This window comes from Neopelma chrysocephalum, unplaced genomic scaffold, assembly GCF_003984885.1.
Source record: "Neopelma chrysocephalum unplaced genomic scaffold, ASM398488v2 Primary Assembly neopelma1_26, whole genome shotgun sequence".
Lineage (NCBI taxonomy): Eukaryota > Metazoa > Chordata > Aves > Passeriformes > Pipridae > Neopelma > Neopelma chrysocephalum.
In genome coordinates, this window is record NW_020897695.1 from 13,051,143 (window position 1) to 13,075,693 (window position 24,551).

Sequence of the window (24,551 nt, forward strand, 5' to 3'; positions counted from 1 at the left end):
TCATAATGGAGAAATTGAAGTTATTTACCTTTTTAAAGCATTTTGAAATGCTTTACACAAATTTTTACACAAATACAAAGCTGTAGACTATATTCCTTAAGTCTTATCTTGTGATGTTTTTGTTTTCCACCTAAATACTTTTTATTTTTCAAACTTTTGCCTAAAATGCAGTATTTCTCTGTAGTCTTTATAGGATGGTGTTTTCTTTTGCTGTTAATGATCTTATTTTATAATATCGCTTAGCTTAGCTTTTCCAAACACTAGAAGTTACACTGTTATGTCCATTTCTCATTTAATAATCAATTACTATAGTTAAATTTCTTTTGAAGTCTCTACACATGGATTTTCCACCATCTTAAGACAGTATATATTCATGCGAGTCTTTGTGTTACCACTCCTCAACTGGTAGATTTTTTTCTACAACATTTGGCCAATGCCTTGTAGACTTGACAGGGTAACTAATTTTGTGTATATTTGTATACATGAGCAGTTACGCTTTGTAGCAATGTATCTGCATGTAGTCAGTTTTTGCAAGTCGGCTGTTGGGGAATCCTGTTTGAGGTGCAGTTGAAACCTCCAGGTGAGGGACAGTGGTTATTTAAACTGCAGTGACAAAAATGTAAATGTCTACCTGATCATACTATTTGGTTTTTTTAAAAAATACATTTCAAAAATGGGCTCCAAACTTGTCTATCCATGCTTAAAAAAAATTATCTCATTTTAGCTTAAGTTTTTTTTCCAATTGGACTAAGATTATATTTATGTAAGATGGGTTTATGAAGCAAATCTGTTAGCAAAGACGTGCTGGAGCACGTGATGGGTTTCAGATCTGAGCTTTAAGCAAATAAATGTAATTTTCATTTAAAGAGGTCCTCGCTTGACAAACACTGGGTGTTTTTGTTTCATAAATAGGATTTAAACGTTTTCATAGATGTCTCCATGTGGTTAGAAGATATTACATCAGCTACTTGTTCCTTCTTTTTGGTTGAGGAAAAAGTTAAGTGCTTCCCTTTGAATTTTTAAGATGAATGGAAGAAGAAATAGGATATCTTTATAAAGTTTGAAACTGTCTTCTGTCTTTTAGGAGAATGTAAATCTGGGAAGTTTTGGTTTTTTTTCATTACCACCCACCTTTCAAAAATATAAGGAAAAGAAACCTCTTGTTCACCTGCATCCATTAGTTTCAACTTGTCTTATCTTTCCTGAGGGCCTTTCTTTCTTTGCTTATCATATTACAGGTTGCTTACTCAAAAATCTCTCATCCCTATTCCTGTGAGTCTTGGCAAAAGTCCAATAAAGTGTTGTTAATGGATTTATTCACAGTTTTAAAAGATCATATTTCCTAGCTAACATACCAATATTGTGACATAAAGCTTTTTAGCCAATGATGCAGCCATGAAATATGACTTATTTCACTGGATGACAACAGAACTAATGCTACTATATTTATTATATAAAAATTGAAAAAATGATAAAATTATCCATGATGTCTCTACAGTCTTTCCAATACACATTTTGCTGAATAAACACAGACAGTATATTTTGATCGCATCACCCAACCCAGAATGACATGAAGTTGTGGGTTTATGGCTTTATTTATCTTACTAGAAAAAGCTTTAACTGTTACTTACTATGCATTTTCTTCAGAAATTACATTGAATGTTGTTGAGTTCAGAGAGCATGTGGTTCAAACAGCAACACTAGAAGATGAATTTAGAGGCAGCATTTTTTATATACTGTGAGGGAAAAGTCACAAGCAAGATAAGGAAAAGGCAGATAGACTACTCAAAGGAACAGATCAACAAGGCAAGCTTGCAGGTTTTGACAAAAGGTGTGGGAAGAACAGCATTGCTTACAAAATTTTCCTTGCCTAGACTATGGGTCAGGCAGTCACTCAAACTGAGTGTGAGCATTATGGGATCAGCCCAGATGCAGAGATACTCAGTCTGGGCTGAGTGCAAGAATTAACTGAGGGGCTCTGCCTACTGCCCTGAGAAAAAAACTGTTCATGAAAGGTGTGCCTACGGTCAGGCTTGTAACCACCTACAGTAACACATCCAGAAGGCACTAAGTGACAATTCTTTGGAGTAACCTCCTAATGTGGTTCCGTCAAGCTGGTCAGTTTTGGTGCTGCCTCTGACACCCAGGATCCCAGGCTGAACTCTCCGAGTTCAGTGCAGTATTCTGGCTGGGCAAGCTGTGCAAAATGTTTGAACTCTACCTGTGGTGAAATTGCTTGTCTTGGAAACTTAACTATACATCTCTCATTTCTTGTATTTACTTGCTGCAGCTTCTCTCCAATTCTTACTTAGTTTTTTGACTGTCCAGTTTCATAAATACTAATTCCTCTGGCCTTCCCAACAGAGCTGCATTTACTTAGCATAGATCCAGATTCATTAGGCCCAGACTTCACTTTTTGTAGCCTGCTTCTGAAGTTCCTCTCCCTTAAAGTACAATCTTCATTAAGCCTAGTCTGTTCTCTTTCTAGAAATGTTGATAAACAAAGGCAAAGGACAAGCTAGTTCAAACAGAGGAGAATGAAAATTCTGAGCAGATCTCAGCTACTTACTGGTAGCAACTGCATATTGGTTCCATCTGGAAAAGTGCATTCCTGTACTGAACTCATCGGGCATCCCTAAAGCTGTTTGACATACTAACAGTCTCTCTGAACCAGAAGTGTTTCTTCGCATAAACAGAGGGAAGCCCCATCAAATGTGCCCTGATACCACCAATCTGTAGGATATCTATTACAATTCTGAATCCTAGATGGAAGCAGTGACCTGTGTTGAATCTGTTGCAGAGTATATTGTCTTAGAAAATGCTGGGGATATCACTTCATTGTTTCAAGCTACTGTTAAATTCTATCATCCTTGATGTTTGTCTCTTCACTTGAGATAACATGGGGGAGGAACAAAGGAACATGAGTCCTTCATTGTAAACTACCTTTTCCCCCCACTCCCATTATCTTCTCACACAAAAAGATTGAACTGGATTCCCTTGCCTGAACTTGCTTTCTTGAATCAGTGGTCTGGGCAGAAGCAGGCTGAAAGAGAAATGTAGGTGCGTAATGGTAGCGCCCAAGGCACGTAAGAAGGGACACATGAAGCACACCCTGGGATAGGGTGATGGAGGCTCCTTGTGTTAGAGCAAGTTGGTAAACTTGCTTTGGCCCTGTATGTACATTAATACCTAATAAACGCTTATACCCAGCAGAGCAGACATGGTAGAGAAAAAGGAAATGGTGCTGTCATGGTTTAACCGTGGTTGGCAGCTAAGCACCACACAGCCATTCACTTAATCCCCCCCACCCAGTGCTGTGGGGGGAGAATTGTAAGGGTAAAAATGAGAAAGGAATTTATGGGTTGACATAAAAATGTTTAATAGTTAAAAAGGTAGAATAAGAATAATTTTAAAAATTGTTAGGAAAAAAGAGAAAGAAAACAAACAACCAAGCAAACCGGAGACAGAGGAAAACAAAAGAAGAACAAGTGATGCAAATGAAAACAATTTCTCAACACTATCTAACCAATGCCCAGACAGTCCAGGAGCAGTGTCTGCCCTGCCAATCTCCCCTCCAGTTTTATCACTGAGCATGACACAATATCGTAAGGAATATCCCTTTGGTTAGTTGTTCGAGCTGTGTCCCCTCCCAACTTCTCATGCACTTCCACTCTGTTTGTTAGTGGGGTGTGATGGGTAGTAGAAAAGCCCTTGACTCTGTGTAAGCCCTGCTCAGCAGTGACCAAAACATCCTTGTGTTATCAACACTGTGTTCAGCACAAAACCAAATCAAAGACCCTTGCAAGCTACTGTGAAGAAATTTACTCTATCCCAGCCAAAACCAGTTCAAAACAATTGCTTACATGCTAAGTTTCTTTTGCTGTTCTGTTGCACATCTTCACAAGGCACACACTTAAAAGTATCCTATCTTTCTAAATCACCCTTTTCTGTTATGTGGTGGCTATCTCTATCACTGTAATTGTATCAGTGTTCTTAACTTCTGTTTCACCTCTGAAGAAGTTGTTCCAGTTGAGCAAAGCAGAATTCTGATTCTCAGTTAAAGGATCGGATCAGCCACAGGATTAATTGCAGTTTGTTGTCGGGAGGGTGGTATAGTTCCCTGTTATTGTTTCAAAACTGAGTGGTTTGGGCCAAGATCGCCTAGTAGGCCAAACTGTTCCATGTGATCTCCTTCCGGTGCTTATACAGAAGTTTCACCAAGAATCTGAGCCAGTCTGTTGGCATACCCACACAGACTTCACAACTCCTAGTGCAGAAAATGTACAGCTTGTCCAAAACCCAGTGTCATTAGACCCATGTTCCTACTGTGTGGGTCCTATTGAGATAGGGAAGACAAGGTAAGGAGCACAGAATTCAAACATGCAAAGGTTTGCAGTTCTTTCAGAGCTAGGACTCCCTCTTGATTAAGTAAGCTGAGCTGTTGAAGTCAAGATAGTTGGGATTGGGTGGCTGTACTGACTGAAAATGAAGGCTCTGTTGGTCTAGGTTGTACTAATGACAAATATTAGGTAAGGCACTTCTGGTATAGCCAGGATATAGCCAGTGACAGCATGATCACAGTGTGATGGGTTTCAGCTCAAAGATCCCAGTGATAAGGTTGAAAATCATGGATAGGTCAGAATAGAACAAGTATACATGCAAACAAAACAAGACATATGCCTGACCCAGTTATTAAGAAGGATAGCATCATCTGAGGTGAAAAGTTAGATTTTAGAGATTTAATTGGGTGTGGCATTATTGGTATGGTCAAATGATAGCAAATTAGAGAGTATGCTGGTCAAAGTTATCCCAACACTTACTTGGAAAATAGTTGACCTAACACTATCTACAAAATATATCTGGTCATAGCTACAAAACCTGATTTACTATCATGTAGTATCCCTCTGTCTAAGCCCTTTGATCATGTAAGTGCACATACACCAAAGCCACCTTGGACAGTTGCAATTACTGGTTGTCAGCTTTCATTTCTGTTGTAAACGTAATTGATGAATAACACAGGATGTTACAGGAAATTGCGGCATAGATTCAATTTTGTTGTAATAACCAGCAGCAAATTCCACTTAGTGGATACTCTAGCCTTTGCTTTTGGTCTTTGGTGTAGTTGTAACAATAGTAGAAGAGTGTCACTTGAAAATCCAAGTATTTGTACTAAGTTTTCATCCTATGGCAGACTGATGTAAATAGACCGAGAGGAATAGGAATAAATATTTAATATCTTTTCTTACATGCGTGACTTTTCAGTAGGGAAATGTATAGAACTTTTACCCTTATCATTCCCTGAATATATGTGGGAACAGTAATCAACTGTGGTTTATTTCTGCAATTTAAATCTGAAAACTTAAGAGAATTTTCTGAAGCCAAGATTCATTGGTTCTTATCACTCCCAGTCCAGGGCCTCTTGAAGGCCTAGCTAGAGCAATTAGTCCTGGTAACGTCATTCAAAGCTGTTGAATGCTGTCAGTTTGTGACAACAGTTTAGGGCTGTATCTGCATTCTGAGGCTGTTCATATCCGCTTTGTACAGGTTTTGTCAAAAAGGCAGCTCCCAAAGTTTGAATGTGGTCTCTCAAGGATTTTGGTAGAAGGGAAAGTTGATGTCAAAGCAGAAGCACGTCAAGATATTTGAAGTAGATAAACAGGGTTTAATCTTGTGTGACAGGAAGTCTATTATTAAAATAATAATCTCTTTAGAAGAGTTTCTAGTTCTAAATTAAGCCCAGGATATAAATTCCTCTTTATTTTATCACATGGTGATTGTTGCAGACTTGATCTTTCAGAGCAGTAAATCGAAATTCTTTATTGAATCTTTACTGACTCTGAATCTTGCTAAATGCAAAGAATTCCTAAATATAACAGATTTTAATCTAGTGAAGAACTTTGTCTAGTTTTTGGCATTAATTTGAGGACCTCATGGAGTCTTTATTTTTCTAAAAAACATGCACTATATATTAACTTACAACTCGACATTCTTCCATGTAGCTGTGAAGCAGCAATTGCCAATATCTCAGACTGGCTTTAAAGAAGGTTTTAAAGACTGTTATCTTCTCAAAGAGTAGTGTCCTGTTAGATATTCCTGTTCCTCATACAGAAAATTAAAACCTGCTGTTTGGAAAACATCCTAAGCATCATCTACCTTCTGTCTGACAAAACCAAGGGATTTTATTTTACTTGACACTTTGTAAGGGATAAAATAGGGTGTATTGGGATCTGCCTAGAAGTATAGCATGCTGTAGAATTACAGAGCTTTATAAAACGAACTACCAAGCTCTAGTATATCTCTGACAAGTGGGTAACAAATCTAACTGAAAAGTGCTATAGAGTTTGCTTAATAACAGCTATAATAGTCAATCCAGACAATATGGTTTTATCATATTAGAGTTTTGGTTTATTTAATTATTTTTTTTCCTTTTTTGGTGATGGAATGTTGTACTTGCAAGTACTGCACAACTGACATATTAAAAACCTATATGAACAAAAATGCTTAAATCCACATGAAAAGAATGAGTTAGGTGTTTAATATATGCACAGTTGGTGACAGAAATATTTTAAATTTATACCCTGGGAAGTCACTGTATTATTTCCATCTCTATCCCTCCCCAAGTCTTCCAACTAGAAGGGTCGTTCAAGTTTGTGAATCTACTTCAAGCAGGGTTAGTGCACCCTACCTGTTTGAACAGTTTAAAGCAGCCTAGCATTGCTTTTTTGGGGAAACTGGGGAGTATTCACATCCTCTCTGTCTCCTGCACACTCACGCACTACTGTATGGGTAATACCCTTGAACAATTGATCACAAGCAAACCCCTGGGAAGAACTAGTGTTTGCTCTCAACAGAGCGATTTGCAAAATGATCGGCCATCAGGCAGCCTCAGCCTTGTACTCCACTGTATTGTGAGCTACCTCTTGGGATGGCAGCACTGGGTTTTACAGGCATCAAGAGGCTTATGGGCCCCGCTTACCAAAAAAACAGCCTATTTGAGATGTGCATAACATATATGAATGACAGAACTGGCAGCAAATCTTATGACTGCTGGGTGCTAAAATCCATCCCTGAAGAGCAGAAGTTTAATTTGAATAAATACTTTTAAAAAAAGTTTCCTTTATGTCTAGTCTCAAAAGCCACCCGATACAAGCATTTAAAGTTTACGTGTACATCTTCAGTGGATCCTACCTTTCTGTTATATTTTTCACTTGTCTTTTTGTAGCAAATGTCCAATTATATTCATCTACTTAGAGACTGTAAGAAGCAGATAGTATTTTTAGAGACTGTGGTGCCCAACAGCTCGTTATCCAAACAAATCAAAACTGACTGCTCACATGAGACACTATTAATGTCTTATCAACACTTTGAATAGATTCCTTGAATGTTATTACAGTCCTTAGTTATGTAGTATTCACTCACATAAATTTTGGAAAAAAATTTTATTAGTTCTGATATAAGTAGAAAGAATTTGAATGTTCTTAAAACTATCTTCCGAGGGAAATTACCTTCTGATCTTTCATTCCATCCGTGTTGAACAAGTTCATGTTCATGTTCAATGGGTTGTACTCCTAGGAATGAGGACTACCTTGGTAAATCTTGTCTAGAACAAAATCCCCTGCCTTCAAAACTTTGATGCTATGTACCCATATGTGCTGTGAACTAAGTTTCAAACAGCTTGGATATCTTTTCTGAATTAATTATAGAATGGTTGAGTCAATCTGACACAAAAACCTGAATTCAGATGAAATTTTGTCACAGAAATCTTAACAAGATTTTTAGATGAGAAGCTCCTTTTTTTTCGTTTTTTCTTTTTTTATTTTTTTTTCATTTTCAAAAGAAGCAGCAAATCAGGAACTCTCAAGGGATCAATGATTATACTTTCAGAAATACTCCTCCTCTGTGTATGTTATTCTAACCACATTTTTTCACAGAGAATAACCACAGTCTAGCCTAGTTGGTATAATTTGTTATATCTTATTATTTTTGTATTGGCCAGTCAAGCATATGCAGCACTACGTGATTTTATTTTTTCTAAATAGTTCAAGTTGCATTTTTACTATCCTTTATTACACTCAGATACTTTTTCTTATGAGAGAATTCCCTTGGTTTTCTATCTTTTAGTTGGCTGATCTATACACCTGCTGATCTTAATAACCTGTGTGTTTGTTCCATAGATTAAATTATAGAAAAAGCAGATTTCTCTGTTGGCAGGATTCTCTTTAGTTGAGAAGAGTTTGATGTGGTTCCCTGGGGATTCTCCAGTTCTGCACCTTTTTTCCACAAGTGAAAGGTGGCACCTCTAAATTGACTTCTAACAATAACAGGTAAATGCTGCCAGTCCTGGAAAAAGTAAAATAGACCAATGTCATGCTTTGACCTAAAGCAGAAACATATTGCCACTGAGAATGTCAGGTCAGTATTCCTCTCAGGCATCCACACTCAAGATATAGTACTTTGCAGTCCACTTCCAACCTATCTGTAGTAAAGGTTATAACTGGCTTTTCTTCCCAGGTTGTCATCATCCTTACCACACCCATTTTGCTGTGAGTGAGGACAGGACTCCCTGCTTGGGCACTGTTGGTGAGTGCCCTACCTTCCATGTGTGTAGGAAAAGCTGAATCACAGACTCTTCCCACAGAGGGAAGCTCTGGAGAGCCTTGACCGCTTCAGTATGACAAATCCAAATGAGATTTTTATCCCTCAAACTTAATGATTCTTTCTTTAGTCATTAAATGTCTAGTCACTCTACCAGTAGTAAGAATAGACTATTCAGCATGTGCAAAATTTTCTTCTTGTTTCTGCTTTTCATTTTTAAGATCGGAGTAGAAAATAATTTTCAGGGCAGCAGTCATGCAATTGATCTGCTTGACAGCTGTATCATTGTCTTTCCACTTGATCTAACATTTGTAACTCACCAAATTTTGAAATTGTTGGCAATCTAATTTGCTATTCTAGTTTAGTCTTACCTCAGTATTATAATACTAAGACAAATAGTTCCTAAAACAAAACCAGTAACAAATAATAAACAAAAATAACATTAAAAGCAATGCGCCTCCTTTAAAAATGTTATTACCCTAAAGATACCATGTGCCTTGTTTTATCTAGTTCAGTTGTTCAAAACAGGAAAATTTGAGTGGTAGTGCTGTGATGCAAAGAATGCAAATTGAATCCCAGGTTTATGTAGGTAAATAAGGTTTTATGAAGAATCTTTATGACATCATGGATTATCAGTGCTCAAGCACTGAGGAACTCATTCCTCAGAATGATAGAATCTATCATAATACAGTCCTGTGTTTCTTCTTCACAATATTTTTGAGTTTTAGCATTAAAATTTAAAAGATTATAAAATATAGTTTCTATTTAATCTGTTAATATCGCAGGTCCACTCTGTAAGTAAAAGAAGGAAGAAAAGTCTAGTGAATATATATTTAGTAATATCCCTGGGGATTCAGTTGTGTAGGTGTGATACAAATGGGGAAAATGGCTCTCCAGAGAGAAATGTGTGGAGAGGAACAGAGAGAAATCTTTTTGCCGGGCTGAGGGGGTTTGCTGCTGGCTGCTTGGCTATGCGGTGGCATTGTTCGGAGGAAGTGCACCTGTTCTAACATTTTCTTCAGCTGGAAGCAGAAAGGTTTGTTGAATGCTCTAATTGCTGGTAGGCATGAAAGGATTGCCTAGAAGATTGCTTCCTGTGCTATCCTTTGATGTTTCGTATGATTGGGAAGTGAAGATTTTTTTTTTCCCTTTATCTATCTTACTAATAGGTGAGAATAAAATCTCTCTTCTCAGCTTTCATTCCAGAAGGTATCATGGCACATTCAGTCAGATTAACGGTATCATGGGCCAAAAGACTCCTTTTATCTTTTGAAAAGATTTATAAAACACAGGCATAGTGGTCACAGTCCACATTCATAAAACACTATTAGCGACGTGTTCAGTTCATTGCAGGGGTCTCTGGGCAGGAGAAATACTCTTCTGTGAACACTGGGTTTGTCAAGTGCTTTAAATCCATGGTTAGGAATTTTGTATACAATCATTTTAATACATGTTATGAATCTTGAACTGCAGTTAGAAAAGGTTCTTTGTTTAATTCAAATTATGTTAATTTATAACCACAATAATTCTAATATAGAATGCAACTTTTGCCTTATTTTTCAGCAAAATTTGAATAGCAGAAAACTGCACCAAGGCTTGATATTTTGAAGGTCCTTTTTGTACAAATAAATATAAGGCGTGACTAGTGCACTGGGAAGTATTGTAATAAATTTGGACTATAACTAAAGCTACAAATAGTACAGTGTGATATCTTTTGTTTGCAGAAATTTACAGATTAATAGAGTAACCAAAAAACTCTGTAATAGGTTAAATGATAAGTTTTTACTTACTTACCTTACTAAGAAGTGCCTAGCTGAAAGAAATTATGGTACATTACTTTCACTCAAGTAAACTGTCACTAACACCTTTCGCTTGAGAAGGTGAACTATTGCCAACATACTTGGAAGTACCAGAACACTTAAATATATGTAGGTTGTCCCAGTAGAATAACCTTCCTCAACTGAATTTGGTTTATGTCTCTTCTGTGACACAGAATTCATATTCAGATCCATCACTTGCAAAGTTCAGGAGTGCATGGAGTGTGTGCCTTTGAATCAGAGCCTATTTTACTTTCTAATGAAGAGTTGAGAATTCTGCATAAGAAACCTATGTCTGTTAAATATGACTCTGAAATGTAGTGTCTAAAATTTTGAAAGAAGTATTGATGTGGGCTTTATTGGAAATTAAATTGTGGTTTTTGAATCTGTTGTAGAATTTGGGAGAAAACCTTCAAGGTATCTTCTGAAACTTAGGGATCCATATGTGATTTTTATATTATGATTTACAGAATTATGAATGCAATTTCCTTTTTTTTTTAGAATTGAATGCTTTTTTTGCAGACTACCTGTTCTGGGATTCAATTTTTGGAATGCTGAGACATGTCAGTCTTGATCTTCATAGCTGCCTTTTTGAACAAACTGGTTACGGTGCCAGTGGTCAAGGCTGTTAAACTTCTATTGAGTTTTGTCATGGTCACAGCTTCCCAACTTTCTCTTCTGAGGACAAAGAGTGTGTATTTTGTCTTGTGGTGTAAGCAAGGAATATATTTACATGTCTACAACTGTGGCCTCCAATTTTCATTTTGTTGTAACACAATAAAGTATTTTAAATACCATGCCTGGAACTTTGTTTATTTGGCCAAGTGGTCAGTCCGTAGCCTTTATCTGTGGAACCAAGTGTTTATCAGGTTTCTGTATGAATCATGAAGTGCGTTAAGGAACATTTTGCACCAGTGTTTTATTTTAGATGTCTTTATTATAAAGTATTGATGTGATAAATTTTCCAAAGGTATTTTAAGTCCAGGAAATTTTTTCCCTCACAACTTTCCAAATTTAGTATGCATATCTTTGTATGTATAGTTCTGTGTGAGCTTGTATCTACTTAAATAAAATTCATTAGTTCTGATGTTTTAGTTAACTAAGTAAACATGAATATCTCAGGTGTTTGGAGGCAGGGTTGCTAATATGCATACCCTTAGGATGTAAATACTTCAAGAGAATAAAATCTAGGTAGTTATATTATTCGTGTCTCAATGGATAGGGAGAAAGTTGAGTGTTTGGTTCACCTCTCTGTTCACCAAACAGCAGAAATGAGGCAGTTCTGAGAGTCAGGTACAGTTAAGGAAATAAGCAAGTCCTGTTCAAAGCTGAAAGGGAAAGGATTGCAGATCACAGTTGTGGATCCTGGTGGTTTGTTCACTACTAGTCACTCCCTACTTAGTGCTGTAAATGCAGAGAGTACTACTGCCTAAAAAATTCTTAATGATGACCCATACAATCCAATGCCTATGTTTGAAAGTGGCCTTCTCAGTGTTCGTCTCCAAGTCACTGTCTTAAGGGTTGTAAGTAAGCCATCTGGAAAGAATAGGGTGACTCATTCATTTGATGTGGCTGCTGGTTTTGTGGCCTTATACAGGGAGAAACGATGTGTACTTGGTCATAGCCCTGCAGGCAATTTTTCAGACATCTCTTTGGTAGGGATAAAGTCTTGCTGGACTGTTTTCTTAGGTTTATTCTGATTCAGCCTGTTGAAAATAGTCATAGAATAACTATATATTTTGTATCAGGTAGACATACAATTACGTCTGTTTTTTTTCTTCTTGGTGGGTATTGGTGGCATCACTTAAATGTGTCTCTGTGTGCTATTTCATTTTTGTATGAAGTGTTCAGAACTGCAGCAGAAATTGCGCTCTGGAAATGGAGAAGGAAATTAAATGTGTGAGATTAAAGTGATTTAATTTTGAGAGCTTGATTTATTCAGACAAAACTGGGAAATTCAAAGCTTAGCTTGAGCTGACATCCATCAATCAAACTCTTGTGAAAAGAATAATGCTAGTAATCATAAAAATAAAAAAGATGTGAGATAGAAGCAGAGTGCAAGTCTTAATGATCTAGAACCATAACTCTATTCTAAATGAAAAGTTTTGTATTTAATTTCCTGAAGAAAGTATTAAGGGTGAGGAATAGGGGAGAAAAGTATTTCATGGGAAGTTTAGTAAATGGATGGGACACCTTTCAAGGCCCAAATAGTTCAATGCCCCACAACTTTGACTGCTCTTAAAAACCGAATGGTGTAAGCATATAGTGTATTCTTTAATGTCTCATTTTAATCATGTACCAGTGTTTGTAAAAATATATACAATGATTTTTTTAAAGAAGAACTTATAAAATAGGTCTTTTTATTTCATTGAAATCAGTGAAATACTTTAGTAATTTTTGACAATCATGGGGACCAGAAGCTGATGTACTAATATACTGCAGTGTTACCCAAGTGACTGCATGGCTAATTGCCAGTGTAAAAGATGGTTAACAAACGTACTATGTTAGGAAACAGAGTATCTTTCATCCCGTATGAAACTCTGAAAGAAAAAGATTAAAATCAAATATAATAAACTCAGTCACTTTGAAAGTAAGAAAGATTCTGAACTGAATTGGTGTTGCCTTGAAACAGATTATATTTTTTCTGCTATGTCAATTGATTTGTGGTCAGGCAAGCTACAGGAGCTGATGTTGAATTCTAAAGGAGCTTAAAAAAACCCCTTCAAAACAAGAAGATATTTTCAGCAAAGTTTTTACTTGCATCATTTAAGCAAATCTTAAAAACATTTTAAGTGTAGTATTCAGTATTTCATTTATAATGCTCTTCTGACTATATTTTATGTTAAGCACTGTTCAATTCTACAATTAAAACATATGGGGAAGGTTCTAATTGGCAGACTAGTTAAGAAACTTTGTGCCACCTTGAAGTGGCACTTTGTAACAGACTGGAGAAATGGCTAAATTCTTTTGAATTGTGAAGGTATTGTGAAGGAATCTTGTCTACCAGCATGCTACAGAAAAGTTTAGGGTTCAAAGTATGTTTTAATTTAATGAATGTTACATAATTTTTCATACAGCTAGCAAATTTGATTGTATCAGTTTAACTCTCTTTATGAGCTGGTCCAAACAGAATAGAAAAGGAGATAATTATGGAGAAAAAGAGGAAATCGAATAAATATTCATAATGTATGTAAAATTTGTTTTTATCCTAATCTATTATTTTTATCTAGGTCACCTTCCACATTGTTCTTTTCCTGATAACCTTTTTTTTTTTATCTCACTTTCTATGTAGGACTGGCTCATCACATCTGTAATCTCCTAACAGAAGCTGTGGTTCTGTACTTGGAGGCAGATGATAAAAGCAGCACCAAGACAGTAAATGCACTGCTTCTGTCCTTGCTTGACATTTTGCAGTGCATGCTTATGTATACAGCAAACATTGTGCGCCAGACTTTGCAGGTATGTGATTTATTTCCTGGGGCCATTACCATCTTAAACAGTTTTTTAGATAACTTCCTGTTATCCTAATAGTGAGATTCCCACTATTCTGATTTTATTGAATTTTTAGTATGGTGGAAACTCAATTTGTCTTCCAAGTTTCTGTTTGAATCAGTGCAAGTCATGGTATTGGTAGGACATCCTCCTCCAAGAAAGCTGTCCTCATCCTTAAAAAGGAAGATACAATTCAAAGAAATTCCATGTAACTCTCTTAGTAACATATCAAGAAGAAACATTCATCTTTTTTTAGACATGATGTTAAGCTAACAAATTTTGCTTTGTTTTTAAATGATCTACTGAATTTTTCTTTAGTCAAGTTTTTTGTTTGCTTGCTTTTGTGCTTTGTTTTCATTTGTCTTTTTTTTTAAAGAAGGCTTAATGTAAGAAGTTGATGTTGAAATTTGAGCTTTTTTCTTTTTTTTCTACACTGATTTACACGATCAGCCATGTTATCAACCAGATATTTCACTGGGAGGTTTTTGTTTTGTTTTTCTTTAATTTTTGGAAGAAAATTTAAATGTGATGGTACAATACCTGGTCTGTTTTGAGTCCTCTGTTAGCAGGTTTTGTAATGGTTTTCTCATCTAAGAATCACTTTGTAAATCAAATTTTGTAGGCTAATTCCTGATTGTCATATTTTTGCCATCACTCCATCACAGAGAGCTAAATTCTGTACTTACGTTCCATATAACAGTGGTGAGGCCAGTTATTCTGGAGGACACGTGAGGAAAGAGGATCTTGCACATGGTTTGGTAGTATTAGTCAAACTGAAGGTTTTTATTTAGATACAAAATTAAATCTATTCATTCAAAGCCAAATTCTGTTCTGGCTTTACTTGAATACTTCAGTAAATTGATGCACTAAAACTCCAGCTCCAGTTTTATCTAACTCTTGTCAAAGCAATCTGCTTTGCTCTGGAATGCTAATAAATAACAAGAAGCAGCTGGAAAACTGAGTTTTGAAGCACAGCTCTGTCCTGTGCCCTTAAAAAGCAAATTTTACCATGATGTTACTTGCCTTGGCTTACTCATCTTGACAGTACTTGTCAGAAGGCCTGAGAGTTCTACAGGTGTATCAGTACACGTGCACTATTGAATGATGGCCATTACCTACTGACTACATAGTGTTCCACTATCCACATGTCACTAAATGCATCACGAATGTTAATCTTGGACTGTTTTTATAGAGATCTTCTGAGTAAGATGCCTTCTAAAACAGAACTTGAAAAGGAGAATCAAATTTTCTTGTATTATCCATTTTTTGAGGCTTGACTTTTACAAATGGTAGTACCTCCACTTGAATCGTTTTTATTTAAGCACTTTGTGTAAAAGGTGATAACCTTATCCAGCTGCATTGTGAAGGTGACGTACTTGCCTTTCTTCATTAATATAAACACTCCATTTTTTTGTCTTCTCTTCATTTTTTGTCCTTCTTGGACTTCAGCATTCCAGATCATTGTGGTGAGTCTCAGTGAGGGACATACCAATGTGACTGTGACTTCTCACCTGGAGAAACAGCTCCTCGGTTCTCTTTTATTTCAAAATTCTTTCCAGAAGAAAGGCACTATCCTTTCCACTCATCAGTATCAACAGTGGAGCTTGAGCAGTAGTGTCTCCTGCCTTAGGGGTCTTGCTCCTCTGTTCACTTAACCAAATGAAATTCTTCAGGTATTGCACTTGGACAGTGATTTTTAGGATTGAGCTATAAATGAAACACAATAAAAATTATTTTAAAATGTCTTCTTTAGACAAAATGTTTACTTTTTCCTCTAGCAGATTGACCGTATAGGATCATAGTCCAAAGCTGGTTCAAGATAATGAACTTAAATGAAAGATCTTGCAAGCAGACCTTTCTGGTGCCCTAGGGCAGGGATGGGTCATAAATACAACTGCCTAGGTTGGTAGTGTGTCTTGATGAGGGGGGATGAGTGATCAGAATTACAAGTAGTAACAGATCTTATCTCAGACTTTGGTCACTTGGAGACTTTATTATTCCTCTTTCAAAAATAATTTGAATTATTGTAATATACTGTGAACATTCCAGGATACAGAGTGAGGCAGATGAGCAAAATTGGGCAATATTGCTGAGAATCCTAAATTTTCAGTCACCTTGATTTTCTTGGTTTGAGTTGCATGTGAAATTGTACCTGATAAAGGGGAAAAAAAACATTTGAACTTTAATGTTAAAATAGATGTGTCATGTTGACAGAAATTACAAATGCATGAAACATTTATGACTTTGGAGGTATCTTTTACATGTACAGTTTATTGCATTTTTCTGAAGCAATGTCGTATAGGTCAGTATATTCAGCCTGTGCAGAATGGGCATGACAGCAGGAACCCCTTTTGCTTTGTGCTTATTGTCACAGACACAGGGAGTGTAACTGCTCATTGGGAGCTCAGGAATATTTAACTAGAAGAGTTCATAAGTCTCCTTCAAACTTCTATTCATGCTTCCACCACCTAATGGACCTAATTTGTTCCTCATACCAGAACAGTCACCAAGGTCGCTTTTGATTTTTTTCTCTCTTATTAAGGCACAGAAATCTGGCACAGGAGGGGACACACAGGCTGCCGAAGACCTTCTGCTTATCAATAAACCCCTGACGGACCTAATTAGCCTGCTTATTCAACTGGTGAGAATTTGTGTGTTTGTAAGCCTTTTGGAATGTTTCTGAAGTTGGAATTATTCAATTGAATTCGACATCTTAGAGCTCTGTTGGCTAGTTTTTCATTGTTTATAAGCTACCACCTGGTACTCTAACACTTTGTAAAAAGCTATAGGTCACAATGACTTGCAGGTTACGAGTGATGTCAGAATAAATCTGTCTGTCCCAAGCATAGAAGTGGGATGAGGGGTAGATTCTCAGTTTGGATACATATGTATAACCAAATTTTAGCCCTTCAGAATGAACTAGTGATCACTGCATATGGAAAGGATGATATTCAAAATATGACACTAATAGTACTGCTACCATTACAGAAACCAGCAAATGCAAAATTAGTTTGCAGTGAGTGATGCCTTGAAATATTATTTTCTTGAGTTTCAGCCTTCTGGGTTTTCTCAAGGGTTTTCTTTTATTTTAGCATGACCTTGAGGGATTTATGAGTGGGAGTGGTCCCCAGTGATTTGTAAACATTTTTGAAGTGTGTCTGTTTAAAGGCAGCCCTTTCCAGGGTTTACTAGGTGTCCCAGCACTGCATTGAAATCTCCACAGAGTGCTGCACTGTGGCCCTGATGCATCCCATCAGCTCAACCTCCATAATACTGTGCCAGAGATCTGTATTGACTGCGTGTAATGATTTGTAGTAAGGAGTGCTTCTTGAGCTGGACAGGGCTTTTAGAGGCTGCATCAGCCTTTTATTCAATATAAAGCCATTAAAATGGTATGTGAGAATTTCCCTGTGGCATATCACAGTATCCTTTCCAGGTTATTTAACTTAGAGGTGTTTCAGATTCACTGTCTTCTCTTCCAGACATGATTCTTTTTTTCCATTTAAATAGAGGTTTTCAGGTGTTTTGTGATATCAATAGGTGATCCTTTTACTATCTTTAGCACTGTCTCTCATCTTCTATTTTTGGGAAGTGTGTGATTCCTTTTATATTAATTTTTGGTGTTATACTTGTTGCTAAGTCCTCCTTTGATAGATTTCCTTAAACCAGCTATTGGCAAAGGCTTTTTGGAAATGTTCACTGAATGACCTAAAACAAAGTGCCTGAATTTCAACTATATAATATTTCATCTTTATAAATTCTTTTAATTTATTTTTTATTAATTTTTTTAAATCACTATATATGATAAATAGTAGAACACGAAAAGATGCGAATGTTCCTTTAAAGTGAAACTAGTCATAAATTTAAATTCTATCAACTCTCTAAAGAACAGAAAATTGGAAGCCAAGTTTACTCAGCTTATACCACCTGGAAGTCTTTTATAGTTTTTTAATTAAAGAATAGGATAATTGTATAGTTAGCATGTACTGATTAGATTGTGACTTGCCCTTGTATTTCAGAAGCAAGGCTGCACATTATCACTGGGTTTTGCTTTGTTCTGTACTTCTACAGATTTCAGTATGTTTAAAATGCTGATTTTAAATCTGCTGATTTTAGCATACAGGTAAAGAATAAAGACCATTGGTGCCACTTCTTTTAGCTGCCAGTGGTTGTTCTCTATATTCATTGGGCTGTGTGGCTACATAACCGTTTATTGCTGTTTTGAGGCATTCATTTCTTTGTGAACTTTATTTTCTGGAGATAATGGAGATCTTAAATTTTGAACTGATCATTACTTTAAGATATTGAGTTAAAATTATTTTCTCTGGTTTGCTATTTCTACCTATCTTACCATATTTGTGGTTTCTTATGTCACCTTGAATAATTGTTTTCCCTCATTGATATGTATATCCCTCAAGTAGGTTATTATTCCATGCCCCATTTACTTGTCTTTTTATTTTCCTCAAGTTCTACATGTTTTTCTCTCTCAATAATCTCTCAAAAAATCAATGTGAGTTAAACTTGAAAATGTCAAACACTTAGAATCAATTTTTCCCTTCTGTAGTTGTGATTTAGTCTATCACTAAAGGCGTAGCAAAGCAAGTATAGGAAACCTAGATTGCATGTAAATGAAACTTCAGGGTTTTAAGAATGCAAAAGAAGAAATAATTACAAATCCTATCATGCAGAAAACACTGCAAATATGGGGAATTCAATATTTAATCCCATGATCATTATACTCTTAATTGATCAATAAGAGGAAAATAAATTGAGCATTTAGTCTTCTGCTTGGCAGTTTTGTGTTTAAAAGTTAATTACACTTACCTTTGCTGGGTAATGTTCCTCCGCTTAACATAAATGTAATTTGAATATTATACTGAAACTTGCAGCAATTATACAAGATACGAAACACCTTCTAATTTTTTATGTACCCATTATACAGAAAAAAAAATAATGTTTACTTACTTTTGAAATCACCTCAGTGTGAGTTTTCAGAAACTTTCAGAAACCTGCCAGTACCTATAAAAAGGAGTTTCGTTTTCTGTAGGTCCCAGATTTAGTTCCTAGGTGTAGGTCTTCCAGTCTTTTCTGCAGCCTACCAGACTGCTGAGAGAGAACGTTTCTTGATTTCTGGTGGTAGGCTTCTTCATCACTATATTACTAGTAAAATTTGCAGCTGCTTACTGTGCTCTGTATGTTACTGTTGGAAGTCCAGCTAATCATGTGCAAATGGGAACAGGACAAATATGAAACCTCAGTGCACATGGATGAATGAGATGATCTCTTCTAGGTCCTTTCTGTTTCCATATTGCCCTGATTCTAAGGCTGTGCCCAGAATTCGTTTTCAGAGCACATGAAGGTATTTGCCATCCAATAATGAAAATGACTGCAGAAGAATGATAACCCTGGAGACTATAGAATTTTCTTTCACATTTCTTAGTAATACAGACTGTTCCATGATCAGAGTGGAGATATATATGTTTATTTCCTGTATTGTATAATGTATTGCTGTTATTGTATTTTAAATGTTACCTGGAATTATATTTGAAGAATTCTCTTATACAGAGCTACCCTAAAAAACCAAAAAAACCCCAAACAAACACACCAGAGGAAATAAGAATATGTTGTGTCATGCACAGAATTTCAGATTGAGGATTTACTTTCTCAACAATTAGGCCAGATTAAAATGAACTGAAAATACATATATGTATTTTTTTTAAATATTTTCCCCTAGGTAGGAGAATGGCAATTTTGCCCTAAGTCAAAATATAATATCTTACTTTTTAATTTAAACCTGTGCATATTTACTAATAAGAATAGCATAGTAAAGCTAGCAGATTAATAGTGATGTTTTACTTTTACATTTTGTTCAATGTTTGCAAAATCATCTTCCCTATAGATCTCAATGGTACTTCCTTTACAGCACACTCTGTAATCACATCAGTGATCTAATGGGTATCTATCTCTTATCGTAATAAACTTCTATGTGTATAACCTCATTAATGCACTGAAATAGTGTCCCCTCCGGGTGACCCAGACAATTTCATTGTAACTCTAAAATTAGATGCTGTAACAACTCCAACAGTGTGAAAGCTGCCACTTCAGCTCAAATGATCACACGTTTCTTGCAGCAGTTTGCAATTCATGAACACACTGCAACTCAGTTCAAAATGATGGAATTTTTGAGAACAGACTGCAGAAATACAGACATGCAATAACAAGAAACTTCCTGCTCTTCAACACATTAAAATACACAGAGAAGGTTCAAACTAGAAAGGAAGAGAAGTGAATTTTGTCTTATAAGCTCTTTTAAAGGAAGTTATAACATGGCCATAAAAATTAAGTAGAGTAATACATTGTCTTCATAGCACAAAAGTCTTGTCATGCAGTGTTATTTTAAAATAAATGAAAAATAGATCTACAGTTTTGAGTTAAAGAATGGCAAAATTTATGACCTTAGCTGTTCAGTAATTTATTTTAATGTGCTAGATTGTCTTCAAGCTATACATTAGCCCAGAATAATAACAGCTGCAAGGAGAAGTACTACTAACATTTCTACCTTGCTGAAGGGCTGAATCCATAATCCCCTCTAAGACTGATAAAGCAAAAAGTAATGAAAGGCCACTAGACTTTTTTCAAGTAAATATGAAATATTAAGGGTCAGATATTTTCTTAAAGTGATAGAACTCTAGTTTATTTTTTTCATGGGTTTCTCCTCCCCTGAAAGAACAAAAACATAAGTATCTGCTGTCATGAAAAACTGTAAATGTGTTTGAAAGAAATGTACTTCATACCGAATTGAATTATGATTAGAAAAATAATCAGCATGCTGTTTCAGCCATTTAAGAGCTGAACCATCCACCTATATTCATTGTTGAGCAACATGATTCTGTCTGTGCTGTTCTTATTAAACATGAGATATTATTTACCTGAAAGCTGAATTTTTCATTCCTTGGTTTTCTATATTTTCAGATATTTATTATATTTTCAGTCATTGCTTTTGTTTTATACCAATAATTTTCTTCAGATCCTGTACTCTTTATAGCCAGTGCTAACACTGCCTGGCAGCCAGTGCTAAATTTCAGGTTACCAGCTTACGACTTTTGACATCTAAATCACTACTTGTCAGTAGAGTTACAGAGAAAAATGCTGATGCAGGCATACTTAAATAGGGACATTGCTGAGAGTTCCTCTTACACCTTAATTATTGATGAGTTAGACTGAAAGCAAATGATCTTATTCTCTCCAGAGTAAATATGGTCTTTCCTATTCCAAACTTAGTTTTCTCTTCATACAAGACCCTATGCTACTATTGTTTTACCCTGAATTTTTCCAGGATAACAGCAACTTGCTCCCCAAAGTCCAGGTAATGCCAAGCTCAAAGGGACCCTGGGGAAGTCAAAGAGCCTGAAGTACAACAGAGGATGAAGGATTTCATTGACATTTGTGATTGAATAGTGCGATGTCATGGTTGGCAAGTATTGGAAACCCTGGAGTGATACTTGGAAAATGGTCACTGAAAGCCTGATACCCCATGAAGAGCAAGTCTATATGATGCCAAGACACATTGGATGGAAAGTTTCCTTTCATTAGATGGAAAGGGTCTTCCTCTCTCTTGTTGGGGAAAAAATAAAAACAACAACAACAATGATAAATGGTGCGCCCTAGGAGAAGACAAGCAAAGCCATGCACCCAAGCACAGCTCCTTCTTACCTGTTGTAGTGTTCCACTCCCTCACTACCTGGGGTTTCCTGCTGAAATCAGTCTCCTTTGGGAGTAACACTAACCAGATGGACTTGCTTATTTGCTTCCTTGACAGTCATGTACCCTTCTGCTGTTGGGAAGAACCTCTAAGGTTCATGGTGCTTTACGTGTTTCTTCACACGAATTTGTTGTAGGGGCAGTCCTCTACTGAGACTGACACCTTTCCACTCCTTTGATATTTAGTGAATATCTCAGGAAAAGAGCTTGGGAACAGTCTCACTTTGAAATATGTCTGTTGTGATTACTGACTAAACGTGGTATTTTTTTGCTTGTGGAACCCAGGGAACTCCACTGCAATACCCAGGCAAGAATGTATCTGTCCAAGATTTCCACTCATTTTTCATTTTTTATATTTGGTTAGCCAACAAACAATATTGGAAAATCAAATATTAGTCCTTTTACAATGGTTTTCTTCAGGGAGTGGTTGATATACCTGTCTACGGTGATTTAGTAACAAACTGAAAGTTGAAATGCTGCTTTTAAAAGGTGTGAGAGACATACATTAAAGTAGTTTAATTTGTCCTTCCTTTATCTAATGGCACTTTTATTTCAGTGATGGAAATACAAGTCGGCTCAAAGCCCAAAATGAGATCAGTAGATTTTTTTTAAATTTAATAAAGAGTCAAGACACAAATGAAACTGTAAGGCTTGTTACTATTTTTAGCTTTTCCTGTTTTTTGGCCTTGCTAATTATGTTGATGATCCTATTAGATAATTCTGAATGTTGGAAAGGAAATAATCAAATAGGTGGCATTTAGATTGGAATGAAGAAAAACCATACAGCAAAACTGAGGAAGAAATAACTGCTGTGGTCCTGTCACTTGCACAGTATTAGGTCAAATAGAATGTGATATGTCTTGGGGCTATGTATTCAGAGATTACATCTCAGTTCAGTCTGTTTTAAACAGCCAACTCTATTAAGCTAGTGGAAAACAGGATTGTATTTGCATGCAGATCCCTGGAGAATTGCTGCTTGAATATTTGAGGGGTGTATGTCTGATGGTATGTTCAGATTGCTTTAAAGTAACTGGATGAGTTTTTCTTAAAATGAAAAAACTTAGGAAATTCGTACTGCATATTAAATAAGTAATCATTATTGAAATGGTTGGGCATATTATATAAGTTGTTGGACAGATTATATAAATTGTTTCCTTTTATTGTCAGTAAGGATAGTCTGTTAATTGTACTTTAATCTAGCTTCTTTGTATGTAAATAGTACTTTTGGAATTAAAAAAATGAGTGGGAGTGATAAGGTGTTTTTACACTTCTGTACCTAATTGGTTTAAGACCACTGCCAATACATTTTGTTCAGGTCATAGACTAAAAGATGAGAAAAAGCCATTGAAATCATTCAGTTGAGGGTTGTGTATAACGTAAAACAGGACTTTCCTAAATTAATTCCTCATTATAGTAAATAGGTTTGTTATTTTTTTTAGGAAAAAAAGGAGGTTTTGTGATATTTGAGTTGCCTTTGATGGAGAATCTGTCACAGTTCTAAGAAAGTTGTTTCAGTGGTTAATCACCTTAATTAAAGAGAGAAAGAAAAAAAGGAAATCAAAGTATTGTCTTCCTTCTAATCTGAATTGCTTTGTCTAAAGTTTTGAGCTGTCATCTCTTACCAGTCTTTTTTCAGGTAAAGGCATTAACCTATCCACAACCTGCTTTTTCTCACACGTAACTGAGAGGATATGATCAAATGCCCTTTAACCTTCCCTTTGATATTCTATAGACATTGAATTCTTTCAGTCCTTTACTGTTGTTTTCCAGTCTATCATCTTCTTGCCTCTTCCCAAGGAACCTCTATGATTTTTTTCACTAGCTTTTGTGAACTCTCTATGCTGAAACTAGGCATTGCATTCCTGTTGTGGTTCCAAAATGTCATTGTCAGTGCCAAATAAAGACATAATATAATATAATGCAATATCTCTACTTGTTATTTCCAGATTGTACTTTCAAAAAAGATATAAATCATTTTGATAGCAGTGTCATACTATCAGAAGCTCATTTAAAGATGATTACTAGTCATGTCCCTAAATCTCTTCTGTAATTTTGCTTCCCAGGAAAGAATTTTCCATCCCATTGCTAGGGCCTGCAGTGTCTGATCTTCAGAGGAGTGCAGAAAAGCTGGAATTTAGGAAAACATTTAAAGTCTTCAAAATGTACCTCCTAATGTGACTACTTAAGATCCATTAAAGAACTAGATAGCCTGTGTTCTACCTCAACCAGAAGCCATAGGCTTGATTTAGAAATAATTAAGTGAAATTTTATGGTGTGCATGATGTCAAAGATTAGACATCATGACTATAATGATACTTTCTGCTATTCCTACTTCTGTTTAAAGCAGAATAAAATAGTTGAGAGCAACATTTCCAGTGCTGTTGTGATGTTGATATAGATAGGTTATTTGACAGAATCATAATGGAGACATTGTTATGCTGCTGCTTAAGAACAGGTATATTTTAATTATATTTTTATCACTTTATTAAGCTTAGTTTAATGGAATTCTGAGTCAGTCAACCACAAATGATTCTTTCCTGGCACAATGCAAATGTTAATACTCTTCCAAATCCCCAGTGATATGCAATTTTTCTGAAATTGGAATTTGATTTTTGTTTGTTCATTTTTTGTTCATTTTTAGCTTCCCAGTGAAGATACTGAAATATTTGTGAGTGCTTCACAGTGCTTATCATTGCTGGTTCAGCTATATGGAGGGAACAATCAGGAGAGTATGTCTCCAGAAAACATGGACAGCTTTGCTGAAGTACTGAAGTCCAAAAAAGATACACGAGAACTGAAGCTTTTGTTGAGAATTGTAAAGAGACTGGTGAGTTGACATCTAAACTTTTTCAAAGTCTGCATGGGTTTTTTTATATTGCTGGATCA

The 24,551-nt window shown here is 35.9% G+C and overlaps 1 protein-coding gene across 10 annotated transcripts in view; it reads left to right on the plus strand.

The window, feature by feature from the left end:
- ULK4 (unc-51 like kinase 4) overlaps positions 1 to 24,551 on the plus strand; it is a 229,890-nt gene that overhangs the window by 151,470 nt on the left and 53,869 nt on the right. For 9 of the 10 annotated variants that reach the window (XR_003533023.1, XM_027675600.1, XM_027675597.1 and 6 more), the window contains exons 33-35: positions 13,705 to 13,871; positions 16,447 to 16,545; positions 24,307 to 24,492. Coding sequence is in view for 8 of the 10 variants with exons in the window: in XM_027675600.1 (XP_027531401.1) it covers positions 13,705 to 13,871; positions 16,447 to 16,545; positions 24,307 to 24,492 (452 nt within the window). In the remaining 2 variants the exon portion in view is untranslated. The remainder of the gene's footprint in view (positions 1 to 13,704; positions 13,872 to 16,446; positions 16,546 to 24,306; positions 24,493 to 24,551) is intronic. The other variant, XR_003533025.1, reaches the window with a different exon arrangement.